This window comes from Talpa europaea (assembly GCF_964194135.1).
Source record: "Talpa europaea genome assembly, chromosome: 12".
Taxonomy (NCBI): domain Eukaryota; kingdom Metazoa; phylum Chordata; class Mammalia; order Eulipotyphla; family Talpidae; genus Talpa; species Talpa europaea.
In genome coordinates this window covers 36,676,422-36,702,395 of record NC_140079.1, presented here as the reverse complement: position 1 = coordinate 36,702,395, position 25,974 = coordinate 36,676,422, and the positions used below count along the sequence as shown (strand labels likewise).

At 40.4% G+C, this 25,974-nt stretch overlaps 1 protein-coding gene across 2 annotated transcripts in view; it reads right to left on the bottom strand.

Annotated features, from left to right (window-relative positions):
• The window catches only part of PDGFD (platelet derived growth factor D), a gene marked incomplete at its 3' end in the record, with an annotated part of 247,675 nt that overhangs the window by 2,573 nt on the left and 219,128 nt on the right, over positions 1 to 25,974 (bottom strand). For both annotated transcript variants that reach the window (XM_084251626.1, XM_084251627.1), the window contains exons 5-6: positions 25,306 to 25,504; positions 6,936 to 7,150 (exon numbers count right to left, since the gene is read on the bottom strand). In XM_084251626.1, coding sequence (XP_084107752.1) covers positions 6,936 to 7,150; positions 25,306 to 25,504 — 414 coding nt within the window. The remainder of the gene's footprint in view (positions 1 to 6,935; positions 7,151 to 25,305; positions 25,505 to 25,974) is intronic.

Below are 25,974 nucleotides of genomic sequence, written 5' to 3'. Positions count from 1 at the left end.
ACTGCTTTTCTGGCTGATCACAGTACTGATGTTTAAAAGCTTTCAGACCATGTAATAGTCTTAGAATCAGGTACACAGCATAGAACGGAGGAAGAAAGCAAAGCTGATTCAAGGGAGCATGGAAAGCAAAACGAAAAATGAAGAGCGTTTATCTGAGAAAGCAAACTGGCTGAGTTATCTTGTCACCTTTAAGGGGAAGGAACCATTGAATTATGACTCTGCTGAAGGACACTGGCTAACAGGTACCATCACAAAATGCTTTCCTATTTTCTGAGCCATCACTCCAGGCAGCACACATTGAAATACAAGTTCATGGAGGAGCAGTCGGCCATGGCTTATCACCTATGAGTGAAAATGGAAATTCTGACTCATGTCCACTACCTGAAAAATCACACGAAGCCAGGCTAAGTCGACTTTTAGTAAATGGAGAATGACTGAGTCTAATGGAGGTTTTCACACCGTGACAAAAAATCAAAGATGCTCACTTTGCAAATAGCTAGATCACAACAAATATTTAACTACAGCGCTGTGCCTTGTTGCTAATAAAGCACTGAATGAATCATTGCATAAAGCTGTTCCACTAATAAAACAATACCAGGCAGAAAAACTATCTGCTGAGTTGGGCACTTGTTTATTGGGAATATAAAAAAGGTTGTTATGGCCTTGTAGCAGTTCCCAAATGAATAGCTGACATAGGTACCTGAGTACATATTTCAGGACAAATGCATTATATAAACTTGACTCATTAAAGAGTTTATTTAAGGTTCTACCCAACTTCTAAATCAAGCAGCATTCACTACACAGATAGTTTCTTTTTCTTTTTTTTTTCTTTCATTTTTATATTCCCTATACAATTGCAATCCCCTTATGTTGACCCCAATCCCTCCTTTCCCTGCCCACCCCCATAGTGTGTCTCTGGTTCATAGTTGTTTGTTGATTTTGATTTTTTCGTTCTTATAATTATTCTTTTTCTGGTCCTTTATTTAGGTTTTCTAGATTCCTGCTATGAGTGAGACCATCCGGTATTTTTCTTTTTCTTCCTGGCCGATTTTGCTGAGCATGATCCCTTCCAGCTCCATCCATGTTGCTGCAAATTGCATGAGTTTATCTTTTTTGATTGCTGAGTAATATTCCATGGTGTATATGTACCACATCTTCTTGATCCAGTCATATATTTTTGGGCATTTGGGTTGTTGCCAAAGCTTAGCTATTGTAAATAGTGCTGCTATAAACCTAGGGGTGCAGGTGCCCTTTGGAATTAATGTTTCTGTGTCCTTGGATAAATACCTAGGATACACAGATAGTTTCTTAAGGAAGAAAATGCCTCATATTTTTGTTCCATTTTGATTCCTTTCAGGTGGATAGATGTTATGATAAATGTGCATAACTTAAGATTCTTAAGGGCAGGTAGTCAATTTTTCTGTAACTTAAATCGCTACAAGCAAAACTATTTTGAGATGGGTTCAGATATTATTTTCTACCTGGATCATTGCTAAATTTGCAGAAAATGGTGGTTGCAGAGGCTGGGCTCTGTCACGGATGTGCTGGGGCGAGATCACACTCCGCGACAAGACACAGCGCTTGAACAGTTCAGCAACGTTTCACTGATAAGTTATGTGTGAGGTTGACTAAAGGCTGAGCTTTTAGGGAGAATCTGGCTATAAAACTGTTAGGGATTTTGAAAATGCATTTTGGTATCATGACCAGTTCCTCTAACAGAAGTTTACCATGAGTGCTCTGGGGTTCCTACAGGATGCATTAAACTACAGTCCTACGCTTACAGGACTAAAGAATCAAATGATTTCAATAGCAGCCTAGAGGATGGAGGACTGCATTTTCTGCCTACCCACTGCAGAGAACAGAATGGAAACCTAGCTGGGCACAGAACTTCAGAGCATGGCGCCAGCACTGGGTGTCACTCAGGATGCAGATACCTGTTGCCAACCTGAGGGATCATTCCCTAAGACAGGTCTGCTAAACTTTGGCAGGAAGGTCTAGATAGAGAAGGGAAGCATTTCTAGTCCCTACATAGGACTACATTCACAGGTCAATGAGTCATCAGCGCTGGAAGTCATAGCTGAGCAAGCCAGACCCCACCATATTTGTACTGTACCTTACAGTCTGCAGAAGCTTCTCTTCACTCAGTGAACAGTACGGGGGTCATTACCCATGAGTGAGTCAACTTTTCATAAGCATTCTCTAAACATTCACGGTTCCAGGTCACATCTCTCTTCTCCATTTACCTAGCATGCCACCAATTTGTTTATATGCCTTATACAATTTCAGGGAGCTGAGACTCTGGGGGTACAGTGTAACAGTTAATGGATGTCATGGAATTTCAGGTTTGTCTGGGAACCAAAAATTATATGTTCTTGTGAATAACCTATAAGGATTGAGTGAAGAAACCTGGGAGGAATTTGGTAGAAAATCCACACAGTCTCTCTTCTACTTGAGTCATTTTCCCCCTGTTGTCCTGTTTCTCATAAGAATATGCAAGAAAGTGTGGCAGGAGAGGTCTCTACAATATCCCTCAAACAGTGAGAGAGGGAAAGAAATGGGGAACCTGTACAAATTGTAGAAATGCTATTTCCAGGAAAAGAATAGAAAAAAGATTTTCTTGACTTTGGTTATGTGACCACATTATAAAATTTTCTGGGCCCCCTCCTGGCATAGCAGGTAAGAGAGCAAAGGCACCTGCATGGACTCTTACCTCAGTAAGAAGCTCAACATTTATACCCCTAAGGAACCTTTGTTTCACGTATAAATATCTACTTATATCTCTTACTCTTAAACGGTAATACATAGCATAATTTTACTATATTAAGTTCCAGATAAAAATTTTAAAAAGCCTCTAATTTTTTCATCTTCCCAGAGACAGGAATGATTCAATGTTGTATATGTGCCAGAACAGAGATGGGCTAGGCTGGCACTGTTCAATCTGGTAACCACTAGCCATGTATTACAACTGATATTTAAATTAGTCAAGATTAAATTGAATTAATAGTGTAGTTTCTCCTTTGCATCACACACATTTAGAGTGCCCCATGACCACAGGTTGAACTACTATCCTGGATGGTGTAGATGTAGAACATTCTTATCACTGCAGAAAGTTCTAGACGCTGCAGGTGGCAATGTCAGCAATGTGACAAAATCATGAGAGTAAAGACAGAGAAAATTAACTTCTTTCTCTCTCCGCTACTCCCTAAAATTTTGGCTGTTGACTGAATAGACATCGCCAGGGATCCAATAATGAAACCTATTAATCAATTTAAAAAGTCGCCAGAATTCTGGAGAACAGGCTGTTACTTCATTGTGCATTTTCAAGGGAAGATGAAAGCTGAAATAATAGCATTCTCTAATCAGCTACACATTATGCTTTTTGGAACCTTTCCTTTTAAAAAATCACTACCCAAAGTATCTTTTATATATGCTCTATATTCCAAAAGGCAAGGAATGGTTGTAAGAAAAAAGGTCATAAGCAGGGTACCAACAACTTTTGAGAACAGGAATAAAAAATATGGTAACAGTGCTACAAGTGAAGATTGCTCACATTGCTCCAGAGGAAGTCACACAGTCTGAGCAAAGAACAATAATACCAGCTTCATTAGGAGCTTTATAATTTCTCAGATTTTATTCATTATACACTGGGTGTTGAAATATTTGTGGACAGTCACACAAGCCTGCTTTTTAGGGCTACTGATCTCCTTTGAGGTGTTCATGTCTCTTAGAAACTAGCTTCGCTTCTCTTCAGTAGCAACCAGGAGCTGGGAAACTGGTCCCTTGTTTCCCTGAGGCAGGAACACAGACAAAGGGATGAGCAGAGATTATGTGATAGTGGTATGGCACAGGAGTTCTGGGGAAGGGTCAAGTAAGGAAACATGTCAAAAGTGAAGCTGTACCCCCAAATTTAGAGTTATGTAAACATATGTAAATCAGGGGCCCCTCTGTTGGTGCAAGGGGTTAAGCACAGCACTGTGAAGCTATTCACAGTCTCTGCAGCATGAGTTCAATTCCCAGCTGGCCAGGGAGAAACTCACATGGCGCAACAGACCTCTCCTGTCTCGCCTGCTGCTCCCCTCAGCAGGGTGTTTCAGTCAGTCTGCCTGTTCTACTCCCTGCTCTGTCTCTGGTGAATCTGCTCACCCCCTGCATCTCTGGCCTGTACCCCAGCTCTTGCATGCATACACAAATCTTTAAAAAATTTAAAAAAGGTAAAGTTTTTATCATTAGCTATTAACTACCAATCCTCTGTGTCTTGCAGAAATTCTAGCTATTATTATCATTGTCAATAAAAATAGTATATAAATTATATTGATAATAATACAAACACAGAACTAAGTAGAGGATGAGGATTTTTCCCTGATGAGATGGAGCATGAGGAACCCCATTTCTGGGGGTGGAACAAGCCCCTTGTTCCTCCTCGGGGCACCTGCAGAATGATGACAATGACACATTTTAACATCTCAGGGAAATGTGATGGGTGAGTGCTTGACCAAGGGACTGATGCAGCTTTGGGCCTGTGTCCTGCACTCGGCCGAGTGATTTTGTATAGAGCTGTGCAGATGTCGAGCAATAAAAGTGTTATGACACATGTTTCAAAGAGATGCTTTAGACAGCAGTTTCCAAAAGAGGCCAACATGTTAGTCCCACTCAAGTGACTGAACAGAGAGATGAAACCTTCCCCTTCTAGGTATTCATCTGCAATAGAAATTTACAGGAAACAGCTACTGTGATTGAAAAAGAAAGGAATTAATGGAAGTGCCCTTAGGAGGTCTTATTAACTCCTTGGGAAAGGAAAGAGTCCTTGGGATGTAAGTTTAACCCTACCATTTCCACAATAATCACTTTATTTATATATTTTAAAAAGATTTATTTATTATGCATACAAGAACTGGGAAAGAGGCCAGAGGCACAGAGGGGGTAAAAGGATTCGCCAGAGACAGAGTGGGGAACAGAACAGGCGGATCTACTGAAATACACTGCTGAGGGGAGCAGTGGGCGAGACAGGAGAGGTCTGCTGTGCCATGTGGGTAGCTCCCTTACCAGCTGGGGATCGAACTCGTGCTGCAGAGGCTGTGGACAGTTTCATAGTGCTGCGCTTAACCCCTTGTGCCACCAGGGAGGCCCTCCACAAAAAGCACTTTAAAGAATCAAGCTTTTAAATGCTATATGAGCCCAGGCAAGATGAAAATAAATTGATTACAAATACATCTAAGGACTGAACGTGAATGTCGTTCCTCACCATTACTGTTGCTTAGAGGTTATTTTAACTCTAACCTGATTATTAATTGCATTCTGCCTTGAGGCTCAGGGTTTGACTCAAGCCCATAAAACTCAGGTCTTAAACGTGAAGGCTAGCATCCAATCTGGAGTTCATTGGGTCACCGAAAAACAACACACAATGAACCAGGCAACTGCATTCTCTGGATATGACAACATTTTTCCCCCTTTGGAAACTATGGGGTGGAGTAAGAAATCCTTCTGACTAAGAAAATGCATTTTGCATTGGTCTAAAATAATGTGCTCCCCCACCTAAGGTTAGCCCATGACTTCCTACAATTTCAAGTTGAAAATATCAGCTATGACGTATCTCTTGTCATTTAGAGCTCAGAAGCTGCCTCCTAACTTATTATTCTTGTTTAATTATTTTCAGGACTAAAAAAAGAAAAAAAATATTTCAGGAGAACCATTTTCCTTTGTTTTGGTGGCTACTGGTACAAAACAACAGTCATTCTTAATAAAGTTTGCTTTATTGCTTAGTTTACAGTTTAAACTTATTTCTGGGTGTTGTCTTACATTTTACAAAATGCCTTTCACGGGCACTATTTTATTTGGTCTCCAGAAGCACCCTGTAAGGGGTTACCTGCTACCCTCTCTCAGTCCCTTTTCACATGTTGAAGACTGAGTGTCATAACCCTGATGCTTTGCAAATGTTCCCAGAAACAGAAAGCAAAGGAGCTGTTGTCTGTGTCAAGAGCAGTTCCATTTCCCTTAAGTCCACATTTCTTTTAACACTCAACTCTGTGCTGTATCTTTAAAAAGAGAGCACTGTGTTACTGAAGATCTAATGATAAGAACACAGACTTGATTACCAGTTGATCAGAGTTTAAGTCCTGGCTCTGTAATTTATTGATCATGTCTCAGTGGTCCACTTACTGATCCTCGTAGGCTTCAATTTACTCACCTATTAAAAGAAAGTGTAAATAGCACCCCTTCCCTTACAGCACTGTTGAGAAGCTGCTAACTGAGCTAGTAATGACTTCCAATCGGTCTGGGACTCAGTAAAGGCTTGTGTTTGCTATCATTAGTAAACTTTCTCCTTAAAGTTTTACTCTGCTTAGACCTTTATATGTTCTTTTGTTTATTGCTGCATAATTTGAGAGCTGATGTCTCAGGTAGGACTCAATTTTGGAATATATTTTCTAGAAGAAAAATCCTTTCATGTTTAGAGTGAAAGAAATCTCCAACAATGTATATTTTCTGATAATGTACATTTTGCTATCTTCACTCTGCTCAGTTTTTTAAATGACTTGATTTAAAGTCTGTCTTTTAGCATTTTCTTAAAGCAACCTGGGTTTTGCAGTCATAGGCTGTATGGGAATACCATCATAATTCTACAAGGAGGTCAAATAAGTGCTGAGATTAATGTATCATACATTTGATTATTCTAACAAGGCTGTTGTGACTCTTAAGTTGTATTACGAGGACTAGAAAAGGAGTCCTTCAGGACAAACTTAGCCCCTTCTATAACACTTGGCTAGACTAAGTTTAACATGAGTATACTTTCACCTGCCAATCATTGCCCTGGCAGGATCCCCATGTGCAGTGAACAACCTGCAACAGCTATGTCTTTCAACATCTTATAGATGACATGATTTTTGCAGCTGAGAGGGGCTAATGCAGCACTGCCATACAGAAATTTGATAATGACATACCTCATGGTACTTTTTCACAGTTTTTCCTGAATTGCACGTGCAGGACTTCCAGTTGACAGTCCCACAGCCACAGTTGCCTCCACAGCGCTGCACGAGGAGACAACGAGGAAAGAAGACCACATTGGTCAGCTTCAGCTCCTCTCTCAAGTTGACCGAGTAATTCCTGGGAGTGCAGCTGTAACGTTTGACATCATCATTGAGCCGGTCCAGGTCAACTGTAAGAAACACACACAGTCTCACAGTCTGTGTGAGTGAACACACAATTATCAGCAAAAATACTCAGCATGTGTTTTGGGGAATGAGGTAGGAAGATTCTTTGAGGTCAACCTTAGCCCAGGTTGATTCTGTCTTGAAATCTCAAGTTATTACCCCAAGCACCAAAGGTATTTAATGCTATTTGCTTTTCAAAAATAAACAACAGAAAAATAAAAACAAAACCCAAAAAAAACCACAAAAGAGTTAAATCTATATATTGGCTCAAATGTCCTTGCACTTTTTTTCAATGCAAAATTAATAAATAAAAACCAAAATCTAAGTTCCACAGAAAGAAAATGAAACATTCAGCAATTTAAAATAATTGCCTTTATCTTAAAAAGAAAAAAAAATAAATTGCTTTTTGATTCCAAAAAATCTTGACTCTCATCCATTTCCTAAATAAAATTTGAATTGCATTGGGTTAACATTAGGGACAATCACTCAAACATACTTACCTGGTAATAACTTTTTACAAGTACATGTGAGAAAGAAAAAGGTTTTTGGCTTCATTTTTACTCCAAGGTGAACTGAAATGTCAAAAGAACCGGGGTTTCGGGATTGTGAATCTGAAGCATCCTTGCAGGCAGGGCAGTACAAGCAGTTATGTGCTTGGCTCTGCAGCAAAGCTCAGCTGCCTTCTTTGGGGTTTGCCTCCATTTAGTTGGAAAGTTATTCAGCAGTTCTGAACCTCTGCTCTTAAGCTACAGAATGTGAAGACTTTAACTTCGCCTCTTTATAGCACTCTTTAAAGGACAGATTGTAGTATGCCTGGCATTTAGTTAATGTTGGTTATTATTCATCTTGATTTATTTTTCTTTTTCCTTCATTTTTCTCTTTAAAGTCAAATGGTAGAAAAGCAAAAGAAAAAAGAATTCAGATCTTTCTCCTCTATTTTTCTTTTTGGCCATTACATTATATAAATGATTACAAGGAGGTGTGGTTATTAGCACTTGTATGAGTTAAGAGCATCACTTTAAAATTTTCTCATTTAAGTTAGAAATAGTTACTCAATTAAATGTGTATTATTGTATTACACAGATTACATTTTAATTAGCGTTCTCAAAATGCATCCAATCACTCATCCATTTGTCATCCAAACCTTCTGGTTGGTAGCACAGAGGAGACTCTCTTCTCCCCAAGGACAATTAAAAGCAAGTCTGCTGTCTGCACAGGTACCACATCGTTACCTAGTCCCTGTCCTTGTTTCCATCAGCCTGCACAGGAGGAAGCCCATGATGTTAGCAGGTATCTCCAGGTCTCCCCTGTACTCTAGCGTCTAAATCTCAAATCAAAACTGGTTGAGGCACAGTAAGGAAGATTCCTTTGGAGTAGAGGTCAGGATTAAGGACACTGTCAAGAGAATGCATCTTAGGGAAATCAGAAGCAAAGACAGCAAGAGTGGGTGAAGAGTCCCTAAATCCCATGAGCCCTGCTGTAAGAATGGCCATGTGGTCAGGAAGTGGCAGCTGTGTTGCTCTCCTGCCCTAAGACAGGGGCAACTGTCGCTTGATTCTCAAGGGCAGGGATATTTCCCCAACTATTATGTGCTGAGTCCAGGACACTGTGGAAGCTGAATAAATGCTAAATAATTACTGTGCATAATTTATTGCTGTTTTTTTCCCTCCTTTATAAAGGCATGCCATAAGTTTAGCTATAATCAATCCAGATTTAAATTGAATGAACTCTGTCTTGAGAAAGGAACCATTTTACTGCTGCTAAAGCCCTGAAAATAACTGCAAGCAAAGCAGGAAGGATTACATAAATGGATTAAGAAGTGCAGCAATCATCCATTACAAGTGTCACCTTGAGATAAATACTGATGCCTGCCGGCCTGAGCATTACTGGGCTGGTGGACAGGGCTGCGGCAGAGGGCCAAATCCATTGGTGATAATGGGAATATATTTTGTGCAATACCAAGGAGTAGGAGTTGCTATTGGCAGGACAGGGTTGTGATATAAGGGGAGACAGATGCAGGGGTCGGGGCGGGGAGGAAAGGGCAGATATTACATGTCTCTGGTTCTGCCCTCTGAAAAGCACCTTACACATAGGACTACATTTCATTGTCCCCATGTCCCCACCCTTTTATTTTATTCATCCAAAGTGAATAGTAAGTGAGAAAACTGGAACTGAAGCCCTTCTGCTTTCTGCCCCACAGCCTTGCCACCTCAAGCAGAAAGGGGTTTAGGACGGGCAGTGGGGACCTAAGAGCTGAAAAGAGAAGACTGACCCCTGAGGTTGCGTGGTGCATTTCTGTAGGATACATTGCTAGGGTTGGCATGGCAGATACCTACATTTTTATCCTCAGGATGGACTAAAATCAACGACAGCATGCCTTCCTCATGGGGCTACGGATAAACCTCAAAGGGCCCTCCACAACACAGGACAGGCACGCGGGGCTTACAAAACTCTCTCCATTGTCTGTTTCACTGCAGAACTCTCGTGACTTATTTCCCGGGCAGCACAAGGAGACTTACAGGGCTTCATGTTGGTTGCATTGATTCACTGATGTGCTGACAACCGTGGCCCAGGGTGTCTGCCATGGAATCCAGGGGCCCAGCTTCTTGGGGGATGGAAGCCACCTGGGCACTCGATTTAGAACTAGAATAAAAGGATCTGGACTGGATAAAAGTGCCTTTAGAACACCGTTTCAGACGTTCTGCAGGTAATACTGGGTGTCCTCAGAGAAGACTGATGAGGCAGGGAGCCAGACAGAAGGCAGAGAGGCACTGAAGGCTTCTGGGCTCCCCTGGGTATGAAGGGGGCTCCCCTGTGACCTCTGGGGAAAGAAGCAAGCCAAGCTGCACAAACCTGGGAGACTCACTCTCTCTCCCTGTCTGCTTCAGTCTCCACAGTGGAACATTCTAAAGCAGTAAGGAGATGCCAAATGTAATTCAAAGGCCCTCTAATATCATCTCATTTCCCTCTTCCCCTGGGGTACATCTGTTCTAACCTCTCTTTTGCTGATCTTTTGAATTTGAGTGTTTCCTTTTCATAGTTCAACACCATTCATTTTTTTAGGCCCTGTACTGACAATTGTGGAGAGGCTCAGAAGACTTTTCTGTCCTCAAAGGCTTCTTCCAAACAGTTCATACAGTGTGGGGGGCTGCACACTTCTTTCTGCAGCCAGGGCCTCACAGCACAGCTCAGTCACAAAGTCACAAGTTGGGCTGTGCTGAGTTCTGGGAACTGAGTGTGTGTGTGTGTGTGTGTGTGTGTGTTTGTGTTCACAAAACAGTGGATCATGGGTGCCTTCACACCCTGGTTCAGGCCTGAGCTGGAAAAAGGAGAGTCATCCTGGTATTTTTGTTCCTGGCCATCTATATTCCTAAGTTCAGGCAATGGTGCTTGGTATTTCACATATACAATTGCATGAAATCCTCCTAAATGCTATGAATCACTTCCCATTATTACCCATACTTTCATGGTTGGAAGGGAATCGAGCATCTGAGAGGTTAAGAAAAAGACTCGCCTATAGCCCAACAGCCAGTCTGTGGGACAGCTGGGACATGATCCCAGATTTCTACAGCCACCTGCATGGACAAGCCCCAAAGTGAAGGTTTGCAGGAGGGTGCAAAGAGCAGTTTTCAGAAGCTGTGGTGGAATCTTCTAACTAGAGGAGCAGCCCCTGTCCAAAGAACCTGGGTTCCTGGGTGTGTTGATGGGCACTGACCTTCTTTATCAAGATACTGTCAGTGACCAATGGCCTTGCACACATTCCTGCGCACACATGCTCATTCGCAGGATCTTACAGGAAACATACATGAGGTTCTGGTAATAAACCAGGAACTGCTACAGCCTACTTTCCCCCTTGGTAATGAGCAAATAATGAGTTTCATCTTTTTCACTTGAACAAAAGGGTTTTTTTTTTTGTTTGTTTGTTTTTGTTTGTTTTGTTTTGTTTTTGCCAATGCACGCTCTTCATTTGTCCTCCTTTCCCCTGGAACTCTTTGTTTTTGTCTTTGTCTTGCCCTCATCTGCCAGAGTCTTTCTACCTGTCTGAGTTTCACTGCAGGCATTTTCTAGCGGCACCTTTGTGCAGCCACAAATATTTGTGTTGCCAAACACATGGTCATAAAAGGAGAAAGAACCATCTGATCATTTGGTTTCACTTCTCTGCTTTCCACTTTGATTTCATATTTCTAGTAAGTTTGGTTAGCAAATAAACAAAAACAAAAACAAAAACAAAAAAATGTACAATACTATGAACAAATGAAAGACTTGCAAGACAAATACTCAGTTAAAATCTTCAAAAGAAAATCAGTACTTTGATCAGTATTGCCAGGAATCTACATGGGCATGAAAAAAGTCTTCCTAATTTTATTAACATTTCACATTTCAGATGTTCCTCTCTTATTTTGTGTTCTCTTTTCTTTTATGGTAAAATTACTTTATGGCAAGTAAACTATAATGTAAAAAGGTTTACAGCAAAAATGTGGATAACAGAACTGCTTGATGTGAAGATGCCTGAGGTCCATTATCAAGAAACACCTTTGTCACAAAAACCCACTGGAGGCTTATGTGAAGAGCTGCATGGACTGTTAGTTATGATTAGTCCTCAGTGGAACAAATGCTAGAATCCTCGAAAGTCTTTCTGGACAGCAGATAGAATCAATGGTACATTTCGCTGATTTGGCAAGAATGGTGGTGATCAGCTTAAGGTAAAATTCTAGAAGTCTCTCTCCAAATTGATCATTTCAATTTTTTTCATGAATCCAAAAGTCCATTGTGAAATAAAACAATCTTTTTACTTGGAATGAGGGAAAGTAGTGTTTATTCCTGCATGTTTTAGTCACTGCTTATTTGGTTCCACAGGAGGATGATTTCCAAGGGTCATTCTCTGAGTGTCAAGTTTAATGACTGGCTTTACTGTGCTGCCATCAATTGTCTGTGATAATGTCACTAGCCTTTTTGTCTTGATCTTCCTGAGTCTGCTAGAGTTCCATGAAGCTTTTGCTTATTCCTAGAGACAGCTGGTAATCATTTCATCACAACCAAAGAAAACCTTTCCAGGCCGACATTCTTTCTTAACCTTTTTAACAGGCACACACTAGCAGCAATTCCTGCAAGTTAGCACATGGTGACTTCATGAGAAGAACACGTGTGTGATGTTGGGCCATGCTTTTTAAAAAAAATTCATTTTTCATATTATTTTTTTCCTAGTTAAACATTGCTTTATAATACTATACATAATTTAGGGGTACAGGGCCTCCCTGGTGGTGCAAGGGGTTGAGCAGCACTCTGACACTACCTGCAGCCTCTGCAGCAGGAGTTTGATCTCTGGCTGGCAAGGAAGTACCCACATGGCATAGCAGACCTCTCCTGGCTTGCCTGCTGCTCCCCACAGCAGGGTATTGCAGTCAGTCTGCCTATTCTGTTCCCCACTCTGTCTTTGGTGAATCCTTTTACCCCCCCGCACCTCTGGCCTGTACCCCAGTTCTTGTAAGCATAAATAAATAAATCTTTTTTTTTTCTTTCTTTCTTTTATTTTTTTTAAGATTTATTTATTTATTTATACAAGCTGAGTACAGTGGAACATAAGCATGGGAGGGTGAGAGAATTCACCAGAGCCAGAGCGGGGAGCAGAGCAGCCAGAAGGACCAAAGTACACTGCTGAGGGGAGCAGAGGGCGGCAGGAGAGGTCTGCGCGCCATGTGGGACCCTCCTCCAGTGGCGGGGGAGCAGCTGGGGATCAAACCAGCGCTGCAGAGGCTGCGGGCAGCTTCGCAACCCAGCACTCAACTGCTGCGCCACCGGGGAAGCCCAATAAATAAATCTTAAAAAAATAATTTAGGGGGCCTTCCCTGGTGGCGCAGGTGGTTGAGTGCTGCACTATGAAGTTTAAGCCTCTGCAGCACGGGTTCGATCGTAGCCGGCTGGGGAGGATCCCACATGGTGCGGCAGACCTCTCCTATCTCTCCGGCTGCTCCCCTCAGCGGTGTATTTCAGTCAGTCTGCCTGTTCTGCTCTCCGCTCTGTCTCTGGTGAATCCTCTCACCCTTCTGCGCATCTGGTCTGTAACCCGGTTCTTGTATAAGTAAATAAATCTTAAAAAAAATTAATTTAGGGGTACAGGCTCACACCTCTTCAGATGTAAGTTACCACATCACATCCCCTTTTAGCTCCTCACTTCCACCCATTCCTCTCCCTGTCTGGTAGCCTCAGTTCTGCAGTGAGATTTCTAGGAATTTTTTGCCTTTTGTTTTGTTTCTTTTTCTTTCTTTTTTTTTTAAGATTTATTTATTTATTTGTTTGTTTGTTTATTTATTTATTTATTTATTTATTTATTTATTTATTTATTTATACACGCACTGGGTACAGTCAGAAGCACAGGAGGGTGACAGAATTCACCAGAGCCAGAGTGGGGAGCAGAACAGGCAGACTGACCTGAAATACCCTGCTGAGGGGAGCAGCGGGCGGCAGGAGAGGTCTGTTACGCCATGTGGGACACTTGCCGGCAGCAGGGGATCGAATTGGTGCTGCAGAGGCCGTAGGCAGCTCTGCAGCCCAGTGCTCAACAGCTACACCACCGGGGAGGCACTTTTGTTTCTTTATAGTCTACTTATTTTTTCTTCTTCTGACTGATTTCAACATAGCATAATCCCCTCAAGGTTCTTCTAGTTTGTTACTCATGTGAAGATTTCACCTTTTTTATAGCTAAGTAGTATTCCATTATGTATAGACCACATCTATTCAATACACTCATCTGCCCATGGACACTTAGATTGTTTCCATAGCTAGGCTACTGTAAATGGTCCGTATTTTTATTTATTTATTTTTAACACCATGCCTTTGTCTTTTGATTTTACCTTCTTGGCCTTTCTGTTGGTTACATCGTTTTAATGTTCTAAGGCTCAAGTGAAAAGGCACATTCATGCTACCTCTCCTGAAACTCTTTTTCTTTTTTTGAGTGTGTCTTTTTCACTAGGCTGTGTTTGGAAGCAAAGAGTTAATCATCTTTTGGCACTCCTTTCCTCGCGCTTTGCCTTAGCAGAAGAAACAAAAGTGATTCATTTAATCCCACGTTTCTAAAACCCACTGGTTTTAGCATTGGAAACAAGAGAGCAGAGCATTGCCCAACACACACACTCACATACATAAACTCACATGCATATAGTCACACACATGTAAACATACTCACAATTTCATATACACACTCACACACTCACATCCACATACATACACACAAAACAACCCATCTTGGTCACCTAAGCACATAGGTAATTTCAGAATATATGAAATAACTAATTAAATCCAACAACAACAATGACAACAATAAACCTGGTGACACTATGACTAGTGTTTCTGATTTTCTTTAAATAACTATCTTCTATGACTGTGAATGATTTCCCATCAACTTAAAGTCAGGAATAGAAAAAGTTTAAGCCATTTAGAGTCCTACTAATCAACCCAAATTTTCCTTGAAAGGAACAGGTATTCAGGAACCACCACCTGAATGAATCAAACCACAGATGTTTCAATTTAATTTTTCTTTTTGTAAAATAGAGAAACCTTTCCAATGATCCATCTGAGAATGTGCAGAGTATCACCTCCTGTGCTGACTTGTTTGGCTCTTAAAGCTAATCTGGTGCATGGTCAAGGGATTAGGCTAGAATTCAGAAACTATGGCTCTAGAACCGGCTCTATAAAGGATGCACTGTGAGAATATAGAGACTACTGACACTAAGATCCAGGGAATGTAGAAGCAGCATCCTACAGGGGCCAAGATTCTCCCATACACATCTCAAAATAATCAGAAACATGTACTCTGCCAAATGGAGAACAGTGCCACAATCTATTATGCAAAGTGCTAAACTTTGACTTTGATCGTTTAACACTAGATTTATAATGTTTTAGGCAGGGGGTGAGAAGTAAGGGGAATATATGAATAATTATAGTATTTTTATATCAAGCAACTAGTCTCTCAGCCTTGGTTCATAAATTCCCCAGGCAGAGTCTGCTCATTTTTATGGACACTACAACCTCATTGTGATTTTTCTGATTCTCTCTTCTATCAATCAGCACATAATTGCAAAAACTGTTTTCACATTTCAGTTCCAATTTGGAAGTGCACATAAATGTGAAATGAAGTTATTTACTATAACTTTCATTGAGGGAATATCAGAGCATTTTAAACTTGAAATCATGAATTTCATGACTCCATTTGTTGGTTTAAGTTTAAAGAATAGAAACCTTTACAACTTGCATTTATAGACTCAAGTCTTATTGGATTTTCATAGCAATTCCCCATCTTTAAGATTACTATTCCTCTCTGAAAGATGAGGAAATTGAGATGCAGAGAGAGGTGACTCTCCTAAAGTCACTAGACATATAGGAGACACTTGACAAATATATGCTGGAGAAATGATCTGATGTATCCTCAAGACACTGACTTAAGCATGAAAGCAGATGACACCAATTCCCTGCACTTTAGAAATTCACAACCTGGTGGAGGTGTGTCAAGCACACCTATGATGTAAAAAAGTTAGGGGATGATTCAGAATCAGGAGATCTTTCTTCTTTTAAAGATTTATTTATTTATGCATACAAGAACTGGGGTACAGGCCAGAGGTGTGGGGGCTGAGATGATTCACCAAAGACAAAGTGGGGAAGAGAAAAGGTGGATTGACTAAAATACACTGCTGAGGGGAACAGTGGGCCAGACAGGAGAGGTCTGCAGTGCCATGTGGGTTAGCTCCCTGGCTGGGGATCGAACTCACGCTGCAGTGGCTGCAGATCACTTCATAGTGCAGAGACTTAACCCCTTGTACCACCACAGAGACCCAGGAGGTCTTTCAATGATCTCTTTTTGTCATCAAGTAGACCATGTTTTCCAAGCTTGAAGTACCACTGAACCCCACCCCAGCCTGGGCTTTGCAGGAAACCTTGAGCCAGATCGTAGCCCTTCATTTTGTGCTGTTACTGACCCTTTCAGAACTTGTTTAACTATGTAAAATGGGAATAACAGTATTCTGTGGCCAAGAAATTCTCTATGATTGAATGAGTGAAGAGTGTTTGGAATACAGGTCCAAATGCCAGCTCTCAATAAACCTGTCCGATGTTATTGCTAAAACGAGTAAAACAGTCAATGAGGGCAGGTACAGACTAGAAACACCTAATAGAAGTGGCTGAATTCTACAGCTGGTGGTCACCAAGGCAAGGAAGGTCATTCCACCTGTATATTCATGTCACCAGAAATGATGCCATGTGTTCAATTTAATTTTACAAGGGTCAGCACAGCCCTTTGCACCAAAAGATGCTTTAGGGGCTGTCATCTCTCCCAGAACCAGCAGTTTCTTGAGTGTTTGTTCTAGACAGGGCATGCTATCTCTTTGTGTCTATGGGGGGCACAGAGCAAAATGATGCTGTCAGGGTTTCAAGGGCTTCACGGAAAACAGGGGCACACGAAACATGAATCAAATTCATTCCTTTTGAACAAGAGTAATTGCTGTGGAAAACATACGTTCATTTACCCAGACACTACAGTTAACTAATGCTTTCCACAGCCAAGGGGATTTTACCAGTCAATTTGCATTTGAATCATACACCTACATGGGAGGAATAACTTTGAGGAGGATAATGGGGTAGGAAATTCACAACAACCTCATCCAGGAGAAAAGCAGAGGTTACACAGGCAGTAGTAGAGAAAATAAGCAGAAGGGTCTTTTCCCCTGTGCTGAGTTTTGCTTCAAACACTCTAAGTATGTGCCCCCGTAGACACAGTCAACGCGAGATACGACATGGTTTCTATGAATGCTTTGCTAGCAAACTGAGTGAATGTGGAATGTAGATACTTACACATGATATGGATCATAAACAGTGTATAAAGTCTTTTTAAAAAGCTTTGCAAAGGAAACATCTAAGCAGGCAAAACTGTGCCACAGAGTTTTTGGGTAAACAGTATCATAGATGAGTTTACTACTTGGAGATTATTTTATAAACTTTCAATGAGTGTACTGATTCTACAGATACTTAAATCTGACAATATTTGGGATCTCTGTATGAGGCTCTGCTGATTACTGAAGATTATCTTAAGGCCTTTTAGAGATGAGAGTAGAGTCCACAGAAATATCTTGGTTCTGGACAGCATTTTATATTCAAGTTATAATACTAGTGTATATGGAAGTCCCACTAGGTATTAAATACTCTGCTATTATTCACCTAATACAGCTGTGCAAACTGGTTATAACTAGAGTCATTTTATTCATGGAGAAATAGATGCCCAGGGGCCTCAAAGGAACTTCTTCAAAGTCACTATTCTTAGGATCGAGTCAAGTTAACTTGACTCCAAAGTTCATGCCCTTCCCACTATAATATTCTCCTTCCTTTGTTCTCATCCTATCATATTTATGGTAAACAATTTTAATACTGATGAAAGAGCTTTACTTGGTGCATACTACATGGTTAGGAAACTGGATGAAGCTAACCCTCAGTCAACACTAGAAATTAGAAAAATAAGTGTTCCCAGTACTCTGTTTAATTTACAGAGGCTGATCCCTCAAGACTGACTCATGTGATTCACCACTATTGTCAGCCAAGGACATTTTGTAAATTTTTACCCAAATATCAAATAGGCAGAAAAAGTTGCAAGTATTCAAGTTGTAGTGGGTGACTTCGGCTTGTTAGTAAAGTATGTTCAAGCCTTTCTACCCTTTGAAATTATCTCCTACCATTCCAAATCATTTTTGAAAGAACAAAGCTTGGATCTTCCTGGTTTGTATGTGGGGGCATAACAAACAGCAATAAATGGCTACTTTTAAAGAAAAGGTGACCTGAGAGAATCTAGAACCAAATCAAACATTCAGATAGGAAACATTTATTTAATTAAATTCCTAGTTTCTTATGCCAGTTATTTATCTATAAATAGTTTGCAAGTTAAAAAGCCAAGTGTCTTTTACCTAAGAAATCACAGAATTGTTATTAGATTCTCAGAAATGGGTTGGTTAGAGTTTCAAAATCTAACCACTTAACCTTAAAAATAAAATATTTCAAACCCTGTCACTTGTGATTCATGTACTATCACTCATTAATAATCTATTAATACAATTCATAATAATAATAATGTATTAATAATGATAACTAATGTAATTATTAATTACATTGAATTAAAATACTGTTTTTTTAAAAGAGGAGTACATGTTGATCTTGGCATGTCATTAAAAATGACAACTCTTTGGGAATATTGTCTTTTATTTGATGTATTTGTAGTTCAAAACTATTAATATAAAATATACCAACAATTATATTTATTTTTAATTATGACACACACTATGAAAACAGGTTTCCACCTGCTATTATGTGTTGGATTTTTCTAAGGCACACACACTATCATTCTGGAAATTCAAGTTTTTTTCAAATAAGTAAAAGAACATGTCTCACTGTTAATCTCCATAAAGTAACACCTAGTCTCTCATTTAATGCTTACTCTAGCAGCACTTAAGGCCAATCATTTCTTCATTTAGAGATGTTGAATTTCATGCCATAATTTTAAATAAATATATATTCCTCCAAAGTTCAAAGGTATGTGCTATAAAAAAGTCACAGGGTAGTTTCAGCTGAACTATCTGGGTCATGCAGTGATTTAGAGATAATTATATAGTTTTTAGCACATCCACTTAATTTTTTTTACCCAATTATGTAAAATTTTGCTAACATGAGTATGTTCTCAGAAGTAATGCAACTTCAATTTGAAACATCTTTAAAAAAAAGAAAGAAAACTTTTGGGCTGCTCTGAGGTCAAAAGGGTGAGCTTGAAATTATTGGCAAAAATTGGGTTATGAACAACAGTTATCTACAGATTTCAATTATCCATGTTTCCTTTTTCTCTATTACCCCCTAGGAAACTGAAAGTTGGATCTATTAACTTGTTATATTATCTCCAATCCAGAGGCTTTGACAGACAAGTTTGAGCTTATCTCTTACTCACAAATTTTTAAAAGTAGAACTTAGGTGCTGAAATTCTGGGTTTCAATATTTGGCAATGTTATCTGTCTCTTTTTCTTTTCCTCTTCTCTCCAAATTGTTAGTGTGGTATTGCTTCCTGTTTTCACTCTCTTTGTAGGGAAAACTAAGAATTCACTTTTACCTCATCTCCCTTCAAACAAATAGAAACAAAACATAAGATTAAAGTTTAAGATATGAAGTAAAATTCCTTTTTCAGGGCCTCCCCTGGTGGCGCAGGCAGTTGAGCACTGTGTTGTGAAGCTTCCCGCAGCCTCTGCAGCGTCGGTTAGATCTTGGTTGGCGAGGGTCCCACATGGTGAGGCAGACCTCTCCTGCCGCGCCCGCTGCTTCCCTCAGCAGTGTATTTCATCAGTCTGCCTGTTCTATTCCACGCTCTGTCTCTGGTGAATTCTCTTGCCCTCCTGCACATCTGGTCTATACCCCGGTTCTTGTATAAATAAATAAATCTTAAAAAAAAAAAAAGACTTTAAAAAAATTCCTTTTTCACTACAAAAGTTCTTAATTCTGTATTTTATTTTAGACTTTAGAAAACTCTGTTTTGTATATTCACATTCAAGCATCACCTTAGAATCTTATTTTTTGTTATGAAAATTGTTCCTTTTGATCAGTCTGGGCAAATCAGAAAAATGAATGCTCAATAGATATTCATCAGTGACGGGAAATTCTTCACAGCATCAGTAAGATGCTTTATTATATCAGTAAGAGATTATTATACTGGTAGCAGGAAACTTTTTATGAGAGTCTAGAAAGTTCACATTTTATTTGATTCCTAATGGACCTCCCTTATCTATAACTACTTTTCTGTTTTCACGCTTTAATCACTGCTCCCTTTCTTATACATCAGAAAATAAACCATGAATTTGTATTTTTAAGGTCTAAAAGCTGAAAATAACAGCTGAAATATTGAAGCTGACTTCCTAGGCTTTTGTGCTGCATGCAGGTGGTTCGACATCAGTGGAAGGATAAACAATGAAATCAGCACATTTACACAAGAGCAGATAGTGGTGGTTTGCCAGTGTTAAATGAAACATTGCAGACCTGCCTTGAGCCCTTTGAAACAAGAGATTAAGAAATGGAACCTAAGCCAACAGGGGAGAAAGATGTTTACCTTGTCAGAAATCAGTGAAATGCTGCCTTGAATGCTCCTCCAAGGTTATTTCAGTAACCAAAGTCGTTCTTAATAAAACAATGCTCCTGAGTTTAGGGGTTTCTGTAAACTTTAGAAATATGCAAGCACTGGATTATAAATACCTTCAACTTCACAAACTTTAATGGAGCCTGTAGCATGTGTCAGAGACTGTGCCAGGAGCTGGAGATATGAGATTGACAACATCTAAAACAGCTCTCAGCTCTGGTTGCCTCTGAGGATGTATCTCAGTCTCCTAGGCACCATTATAAAACATCAGTTCCCGTTCCACCCTCACAGATATGGAGTCAAAGCTGCTGAGTGTAAGTGTGGGATCGTCTTCTTTTTTTTTTTAAGATTTATTTTTATTTATTTATGCATACAAGAACTGGGGTATAGGCCGGAGGTGCGGGGGTTGGGGCAAAAGTGAGAGGATTCACCAGAGACAGAGTGGGGAGCAGAACAGGTGGATCAAATGAAATACACTGCTGAAGGGAGCAGCGGGAGACACAGAAAAGGTCTGCTGCCATGTGGGGTTAGCTACCTGGCTGGGGATCGAACTCATGCCACAGTGGCTGGTGATAGCTTGATAGCGCTGAGACTTTAACCCCTGAGCCACCAGGGAGGCCCTGTGTGGGATCTTCTTAAAGCTTCATAGTTGATAAATATTGAGCTAGAGGTGAGATCCTCCAGTCCAAGGATCTCAAGTCCCCTTAGAGAAACACAAGGATCCAACAACAGCCTAGTAGTGGGACACATAAATGCAGAGATATCCCCAGTTCTTCAAACTGTGCCTGGAGTTGTGGACATCACATGGAGAGGACAAGGAACTGGTACATGCAGATTTTAGAATTCTAAGTAGCTCTTCCTTGTTTTTTCCAGCTTCACATTATTTTTTATTATGGCATGTTTGCTTAATTTACAGCCAGCAGAAAATACGTTGGGTATTGTTCTGTTCAAACATTGAGGTTTTATGTGTTGTACACAATATTTGTTAAAACATTTTAACACAATATTTGTTAAAAAATATAAAAATACTTTTTAAATGCTTCTATAAGAAAGAAAATACAAAATTTAAGCCCCACAACTTTCTTCTTTGTGGGAACTGCAATTTACTGTTAACAGTTTTAAAAAAAATTTGTTGTTTAAGCTATACATCCAAGAAAATCTAAACAATTAAAGAAACATGCATATACATGTTTACAGAGTAGGACATGGATACGAAATACAAACAGGAAAGAAACCAAAGTTAGAAATACCATCAACTATACAATCAATCCTTTAACACCATACACAATCACTATTTAAAAACCATTCTTTTGTTCTTTACAGGCAAGACCTAGATTAGTAAAACCAAAACTGGAAAAAGTCATCCTTTAAAAAGAATCCTTTCAGCGGGCCTCACCTAGTGGCGCAGCAGTTGAGCGCTGCGCTGGGAAGCTGCCTGCAGCCTCTGCAGCACCGGTTTGATGCTCGGCTGCCGGTGAGGGTCCCACATGGCGTGACAGTCTTCTGCTGCGCCCACTGCTCCCCTCAGCAGTGTATTTCGTCAGTCTGCCTTTTCTGTTCCCAGCTCTGACTCTGGTGAAATCTCTCACCCTCCCGCACTTCTGACTATACCCAGTGCTTGTATAAATAAATAAATCTTTTTTAAAAAAGTCCTTTTGGGGACACAGAAACATCAATTCCAAAGAACACCTGCACCCCTATGTTTATAGCAGCACTGTTTACAATAGCTAAGCTTTGGAAACAACCCAAATGCCCAAAAATAGATGACTGGATCAAGAAGATGTGGTACATATATACCATGGAATATTACTCAGCATTCAAAAAAGATAAACACATGCAATTTGCTGCAACATGGATGGCGCTGGAAGGGATCATGCTCAGCGAAATAAGCCAAAAAGAAAAAGAAAAATACCGGATGGTCTCACTCATAGCAGGAATCTAGAAAACTTAAATAAGGGACCAGGAAAATGAATAACTATAAGAAAGTGAAAATCAAAATCAACAAAAAACTATGAACCAGAGACACTTTTAGGGGGGCGGGGGCGGGAGGGGAGGGATTGGGGTCAGAATGGGGGGCTGCAATTGTATGGGGAATATAACAATAAAATTTATAAAAAAAATAATAATAAAACTAAACCAGATGGGAAAAAAAAAAAAAAGTCCTTTTGGGCCTCCCTGGTGGTGCAATGGGTTAAGTAGCGCTCTATGAAGCAATCTGCAGCCTCCACAGCATGAGTTCGATCCCCAGACAGACAGGGAACAACCCACATGGTGCAGCAGACCTCTCCTGACTCACCTGCTGCTCCCCTCAGCAGTGTATTTCATCAGTCTACCTGTTCTGTTCCCCACTCTATCTCTGGTGAATCCTCTCACACACCCCTCCCCCCCTCCGCCCCTGCATCTCTGGCCTGTACTCCAGCTCTGTATGCATAAATAAATAAATCTTTATTTATTTATTTTTCAAGGTTTTATTTATTTTTATACAAGAACTGGGGTATAGGTCAGATGCACGGGAGGGTAAGAGGATTCATCAGACACAGAGTGGGGAACAGAAGAGGCAGACTGAAGAAATATACTGTTGAGGGGAGCAGCAGGTGAGACAGGAGAGATCTGCTTCGCCATGTGGGATTCTCACTGGCTGGGATCGAACCCGTGCTGCAAAGGCTGTGAACAGCTTCACAGTGAGGCGCTCAACTGCCTGCACCACCAGGAAGGTACAAATAAATCTTTAAAAAAAAAAGAATCCTTTCCCCACAGTATCTCTCTCTTTTTTTTTTTAAGATTTATCCATTTATTTATACAAGAACTGGGGTACAGGCCAGAAGCACGGGGGGTGAGAGGATTCATTTTTTCAGCCCGCCGGGATCGAACCGGCACTGCAGAGGCTGCAGACAGCTTCACAGTGCGGCACTCAACCACTTGCACCACCAGGGGAGGTCCCCCCACAGTATCTCTTACTTACATTTGTAAGTCTAAAAAGTCTGGAGATGCTTTCACTCTGAAATGAGACTGGGAATGTCAACTCACTTTTCTTGGCCCCCAAACAACCTCAGAGAAATGCTAGGAATCCTAAATGATTAAAGGCATTTCTTAAACAACTTTGTGTGGCAGGAGTTTTGTTGATACCACTTACAATTCCCAGAAGGTGATCACACAAATTGACAAGGAGGAAACTGAGGCATAGGAAAAATAAGTGCCTTGTGGGAAAAATCACACAGCATGTAAGTGGCCATGTTAGGGTTTGAACCCAGAATCCCTGCCGCCAACCTAGTATAATACCTTGAACAAACAGCAATGGATTTAGGTGATTTTTTAATGTTAATATTTCCCAAAAATACATGTCCCAAGAAGGGCTGTCCTTTGAATAGCTACAGTGGTGAAGATACTTGAGGACAGAGTCAGTTTTATCATTTTTGGTCCAATACCATTTTTAATATTTCCTCTGGGGATTTCAAAACATTTTGGAAATGAATGAATATTTTACTTTGCTGCAAGCTGACCTTGTAGGGCTTCAAAGACAGTAACATCTTACAGAAAAGTGATTTTTTCTTTCAGTGGAATTCAATATAGGCCCTGGGCTGATTCAGCTCAAAAGTTACGGTGATCTGCATAAGGCTGATAGCCATGACGTCAGGGCCACAGTGGCCCTCTTGTCCTTCTCCAGCTGTTCATTCTAAGTATGTAAGATTTATAACCTACGCCAGCAGACTCAGGCAGAAGTGAGCCAATTTGTCATTTCAGTCCAAAGGTTCTAGTAGACTGTGCTCTCAATTGCTGTCTACTAAAGAGGCACAGACTCAGGTTCTTAGAAGTACCACTTTACATTTTTCTACATTACATTCTACATTACAAATGTAGAAAATTGGCTGTATGCTACTTAAATACCTTCACATCCATCATGCAAGCCAGCTTTAGAAGATTTCTAGAGAAATTCTTAATGATAACAAATCTTATCAAGCAAAGCAAGGTGATCACAGACTGGAAATTACAGCCATATTCTGCACGAGGTAATTACAAGTCTTTTTTCTCTATTAGAATGAAACATTTAAATCAGCATTCCTGCCCTAAGTTCCTATCACCCAGGTGAGTAACTAGGATATTTACTTCTTTAAAAAGTTTCAGTTTTGGGCCTCCTTGGTCATGCAAGGGGTTAAGTCTCAGCACTATAAAGGTATCTGCAGCCACTACAGCAGGAGTTTGATCCCTGGCCAGGGAGGTAACCCACATGGTGCAGCAGACCTCTCCTGTCTCACCTACTGCTCCCCTCAGCAGTGCATTTCAGTAGATCTGCCTGTTCTGTTCCCATTTTAGTCTCCATGTCCCCTCCTTACAGGTCACCTGGCATTACAGGTGCTCTGTGAGCAGGATCTGTAATCCTCTTACCCCCTGTACCTCTGGCCTGGACCCCAGCTCTTGTACACATAAATAAATAAATCTTCAAAAAAATTATCGCATGGATACAAATAAGTGGAGTTGAAATCTTCCGACAAAGGTTTGACCACTGCTTTACCAGGAACCTCTCCTGCCTATATGGACTGGGTCTAGGGCTTCCCCTACATTCACTCTGAGCAGAGAAGCTCAGTAGACTATGCAAAGTACTGCCACTGGATCCTCAAGATGAGTCTCATTTCTCTCCATTGCTAACTGGACATACCACCTTTAGAAAATTATTTATCTCCCCTGGATTTGATAGCTCCATTGTTTACAGTGAGGTTAATAATGCCCTCCTCCTTGCTGAGAAGCCAGATGCTAATCCACATGATTTTATAAGGTTTTTTTTTTTTCCTAGATCCAGACTATGACAGGTAGATCTATGACTGAATTAAACCTTTCTTTTGTTTTGTGGGTTTCACAGAGTTTAGGAAAAACACAACTTTACTTGAAGGGGCAATGAGAATTATTTGTGATAATGAATCATCATCTAATTTAAATGTGGTAAATGCAAGGCTGATCCTTACCAGTTATTACTCCTAATACCCCCATCTATTTATGAAGAACCTCCAAGTCTCCAGTTCTTACCTTTTGACTTCCTGTCATGGTATGATCTGCCTCGATAATGAGGGGTATCCAAATACAGATTCTCAAGGTCTTCTTGCCATGATTCTGGATTGAAGTGTTTGAGCAGATCTTCCACAGTGTCAAATTCTGCAATTGCTTTGTCCAGGGCCTCCGCAGTGAGCGTGGGATCCGTTACTGATGGATAGTGATAGGATACTCCCTAAGAGGGACATACAGCTCAATGTACTTAGAAAAAGTCCATTGCTATGCAATACAGTAGTCATACAACTACAACTCTATGCAAGGAACATAGGCAGGCTTCTTATTTTAAGACAGCATTTGCACAAATAGCATGCTAACGTACTCTCCACAGTCTTGCCATATACCTAAGCAAAAGCAATTCATTGGTAAGTGAGAGTCATTTACTTTTTTGGCAAATCGAATACCAGGCAGATCATATATCTTCCAGTTCATCTGGATTGCAATCATGAAAAATATATTGCCTAGAAAGAAATATTAAAATTAAGTCATCCAATTTCTGGTCTCAAAGTCCCAAATCATCCATTTCCATATCAATAGATAGCAGTGGGAATTTAAATTCTGAATGCCTTCCTTGCAAATTTCATATGATCCATTCCATTCTCCCATTTTAATCTCCATGTCCCCTCCTTACAGGTCACCTGGCATTGC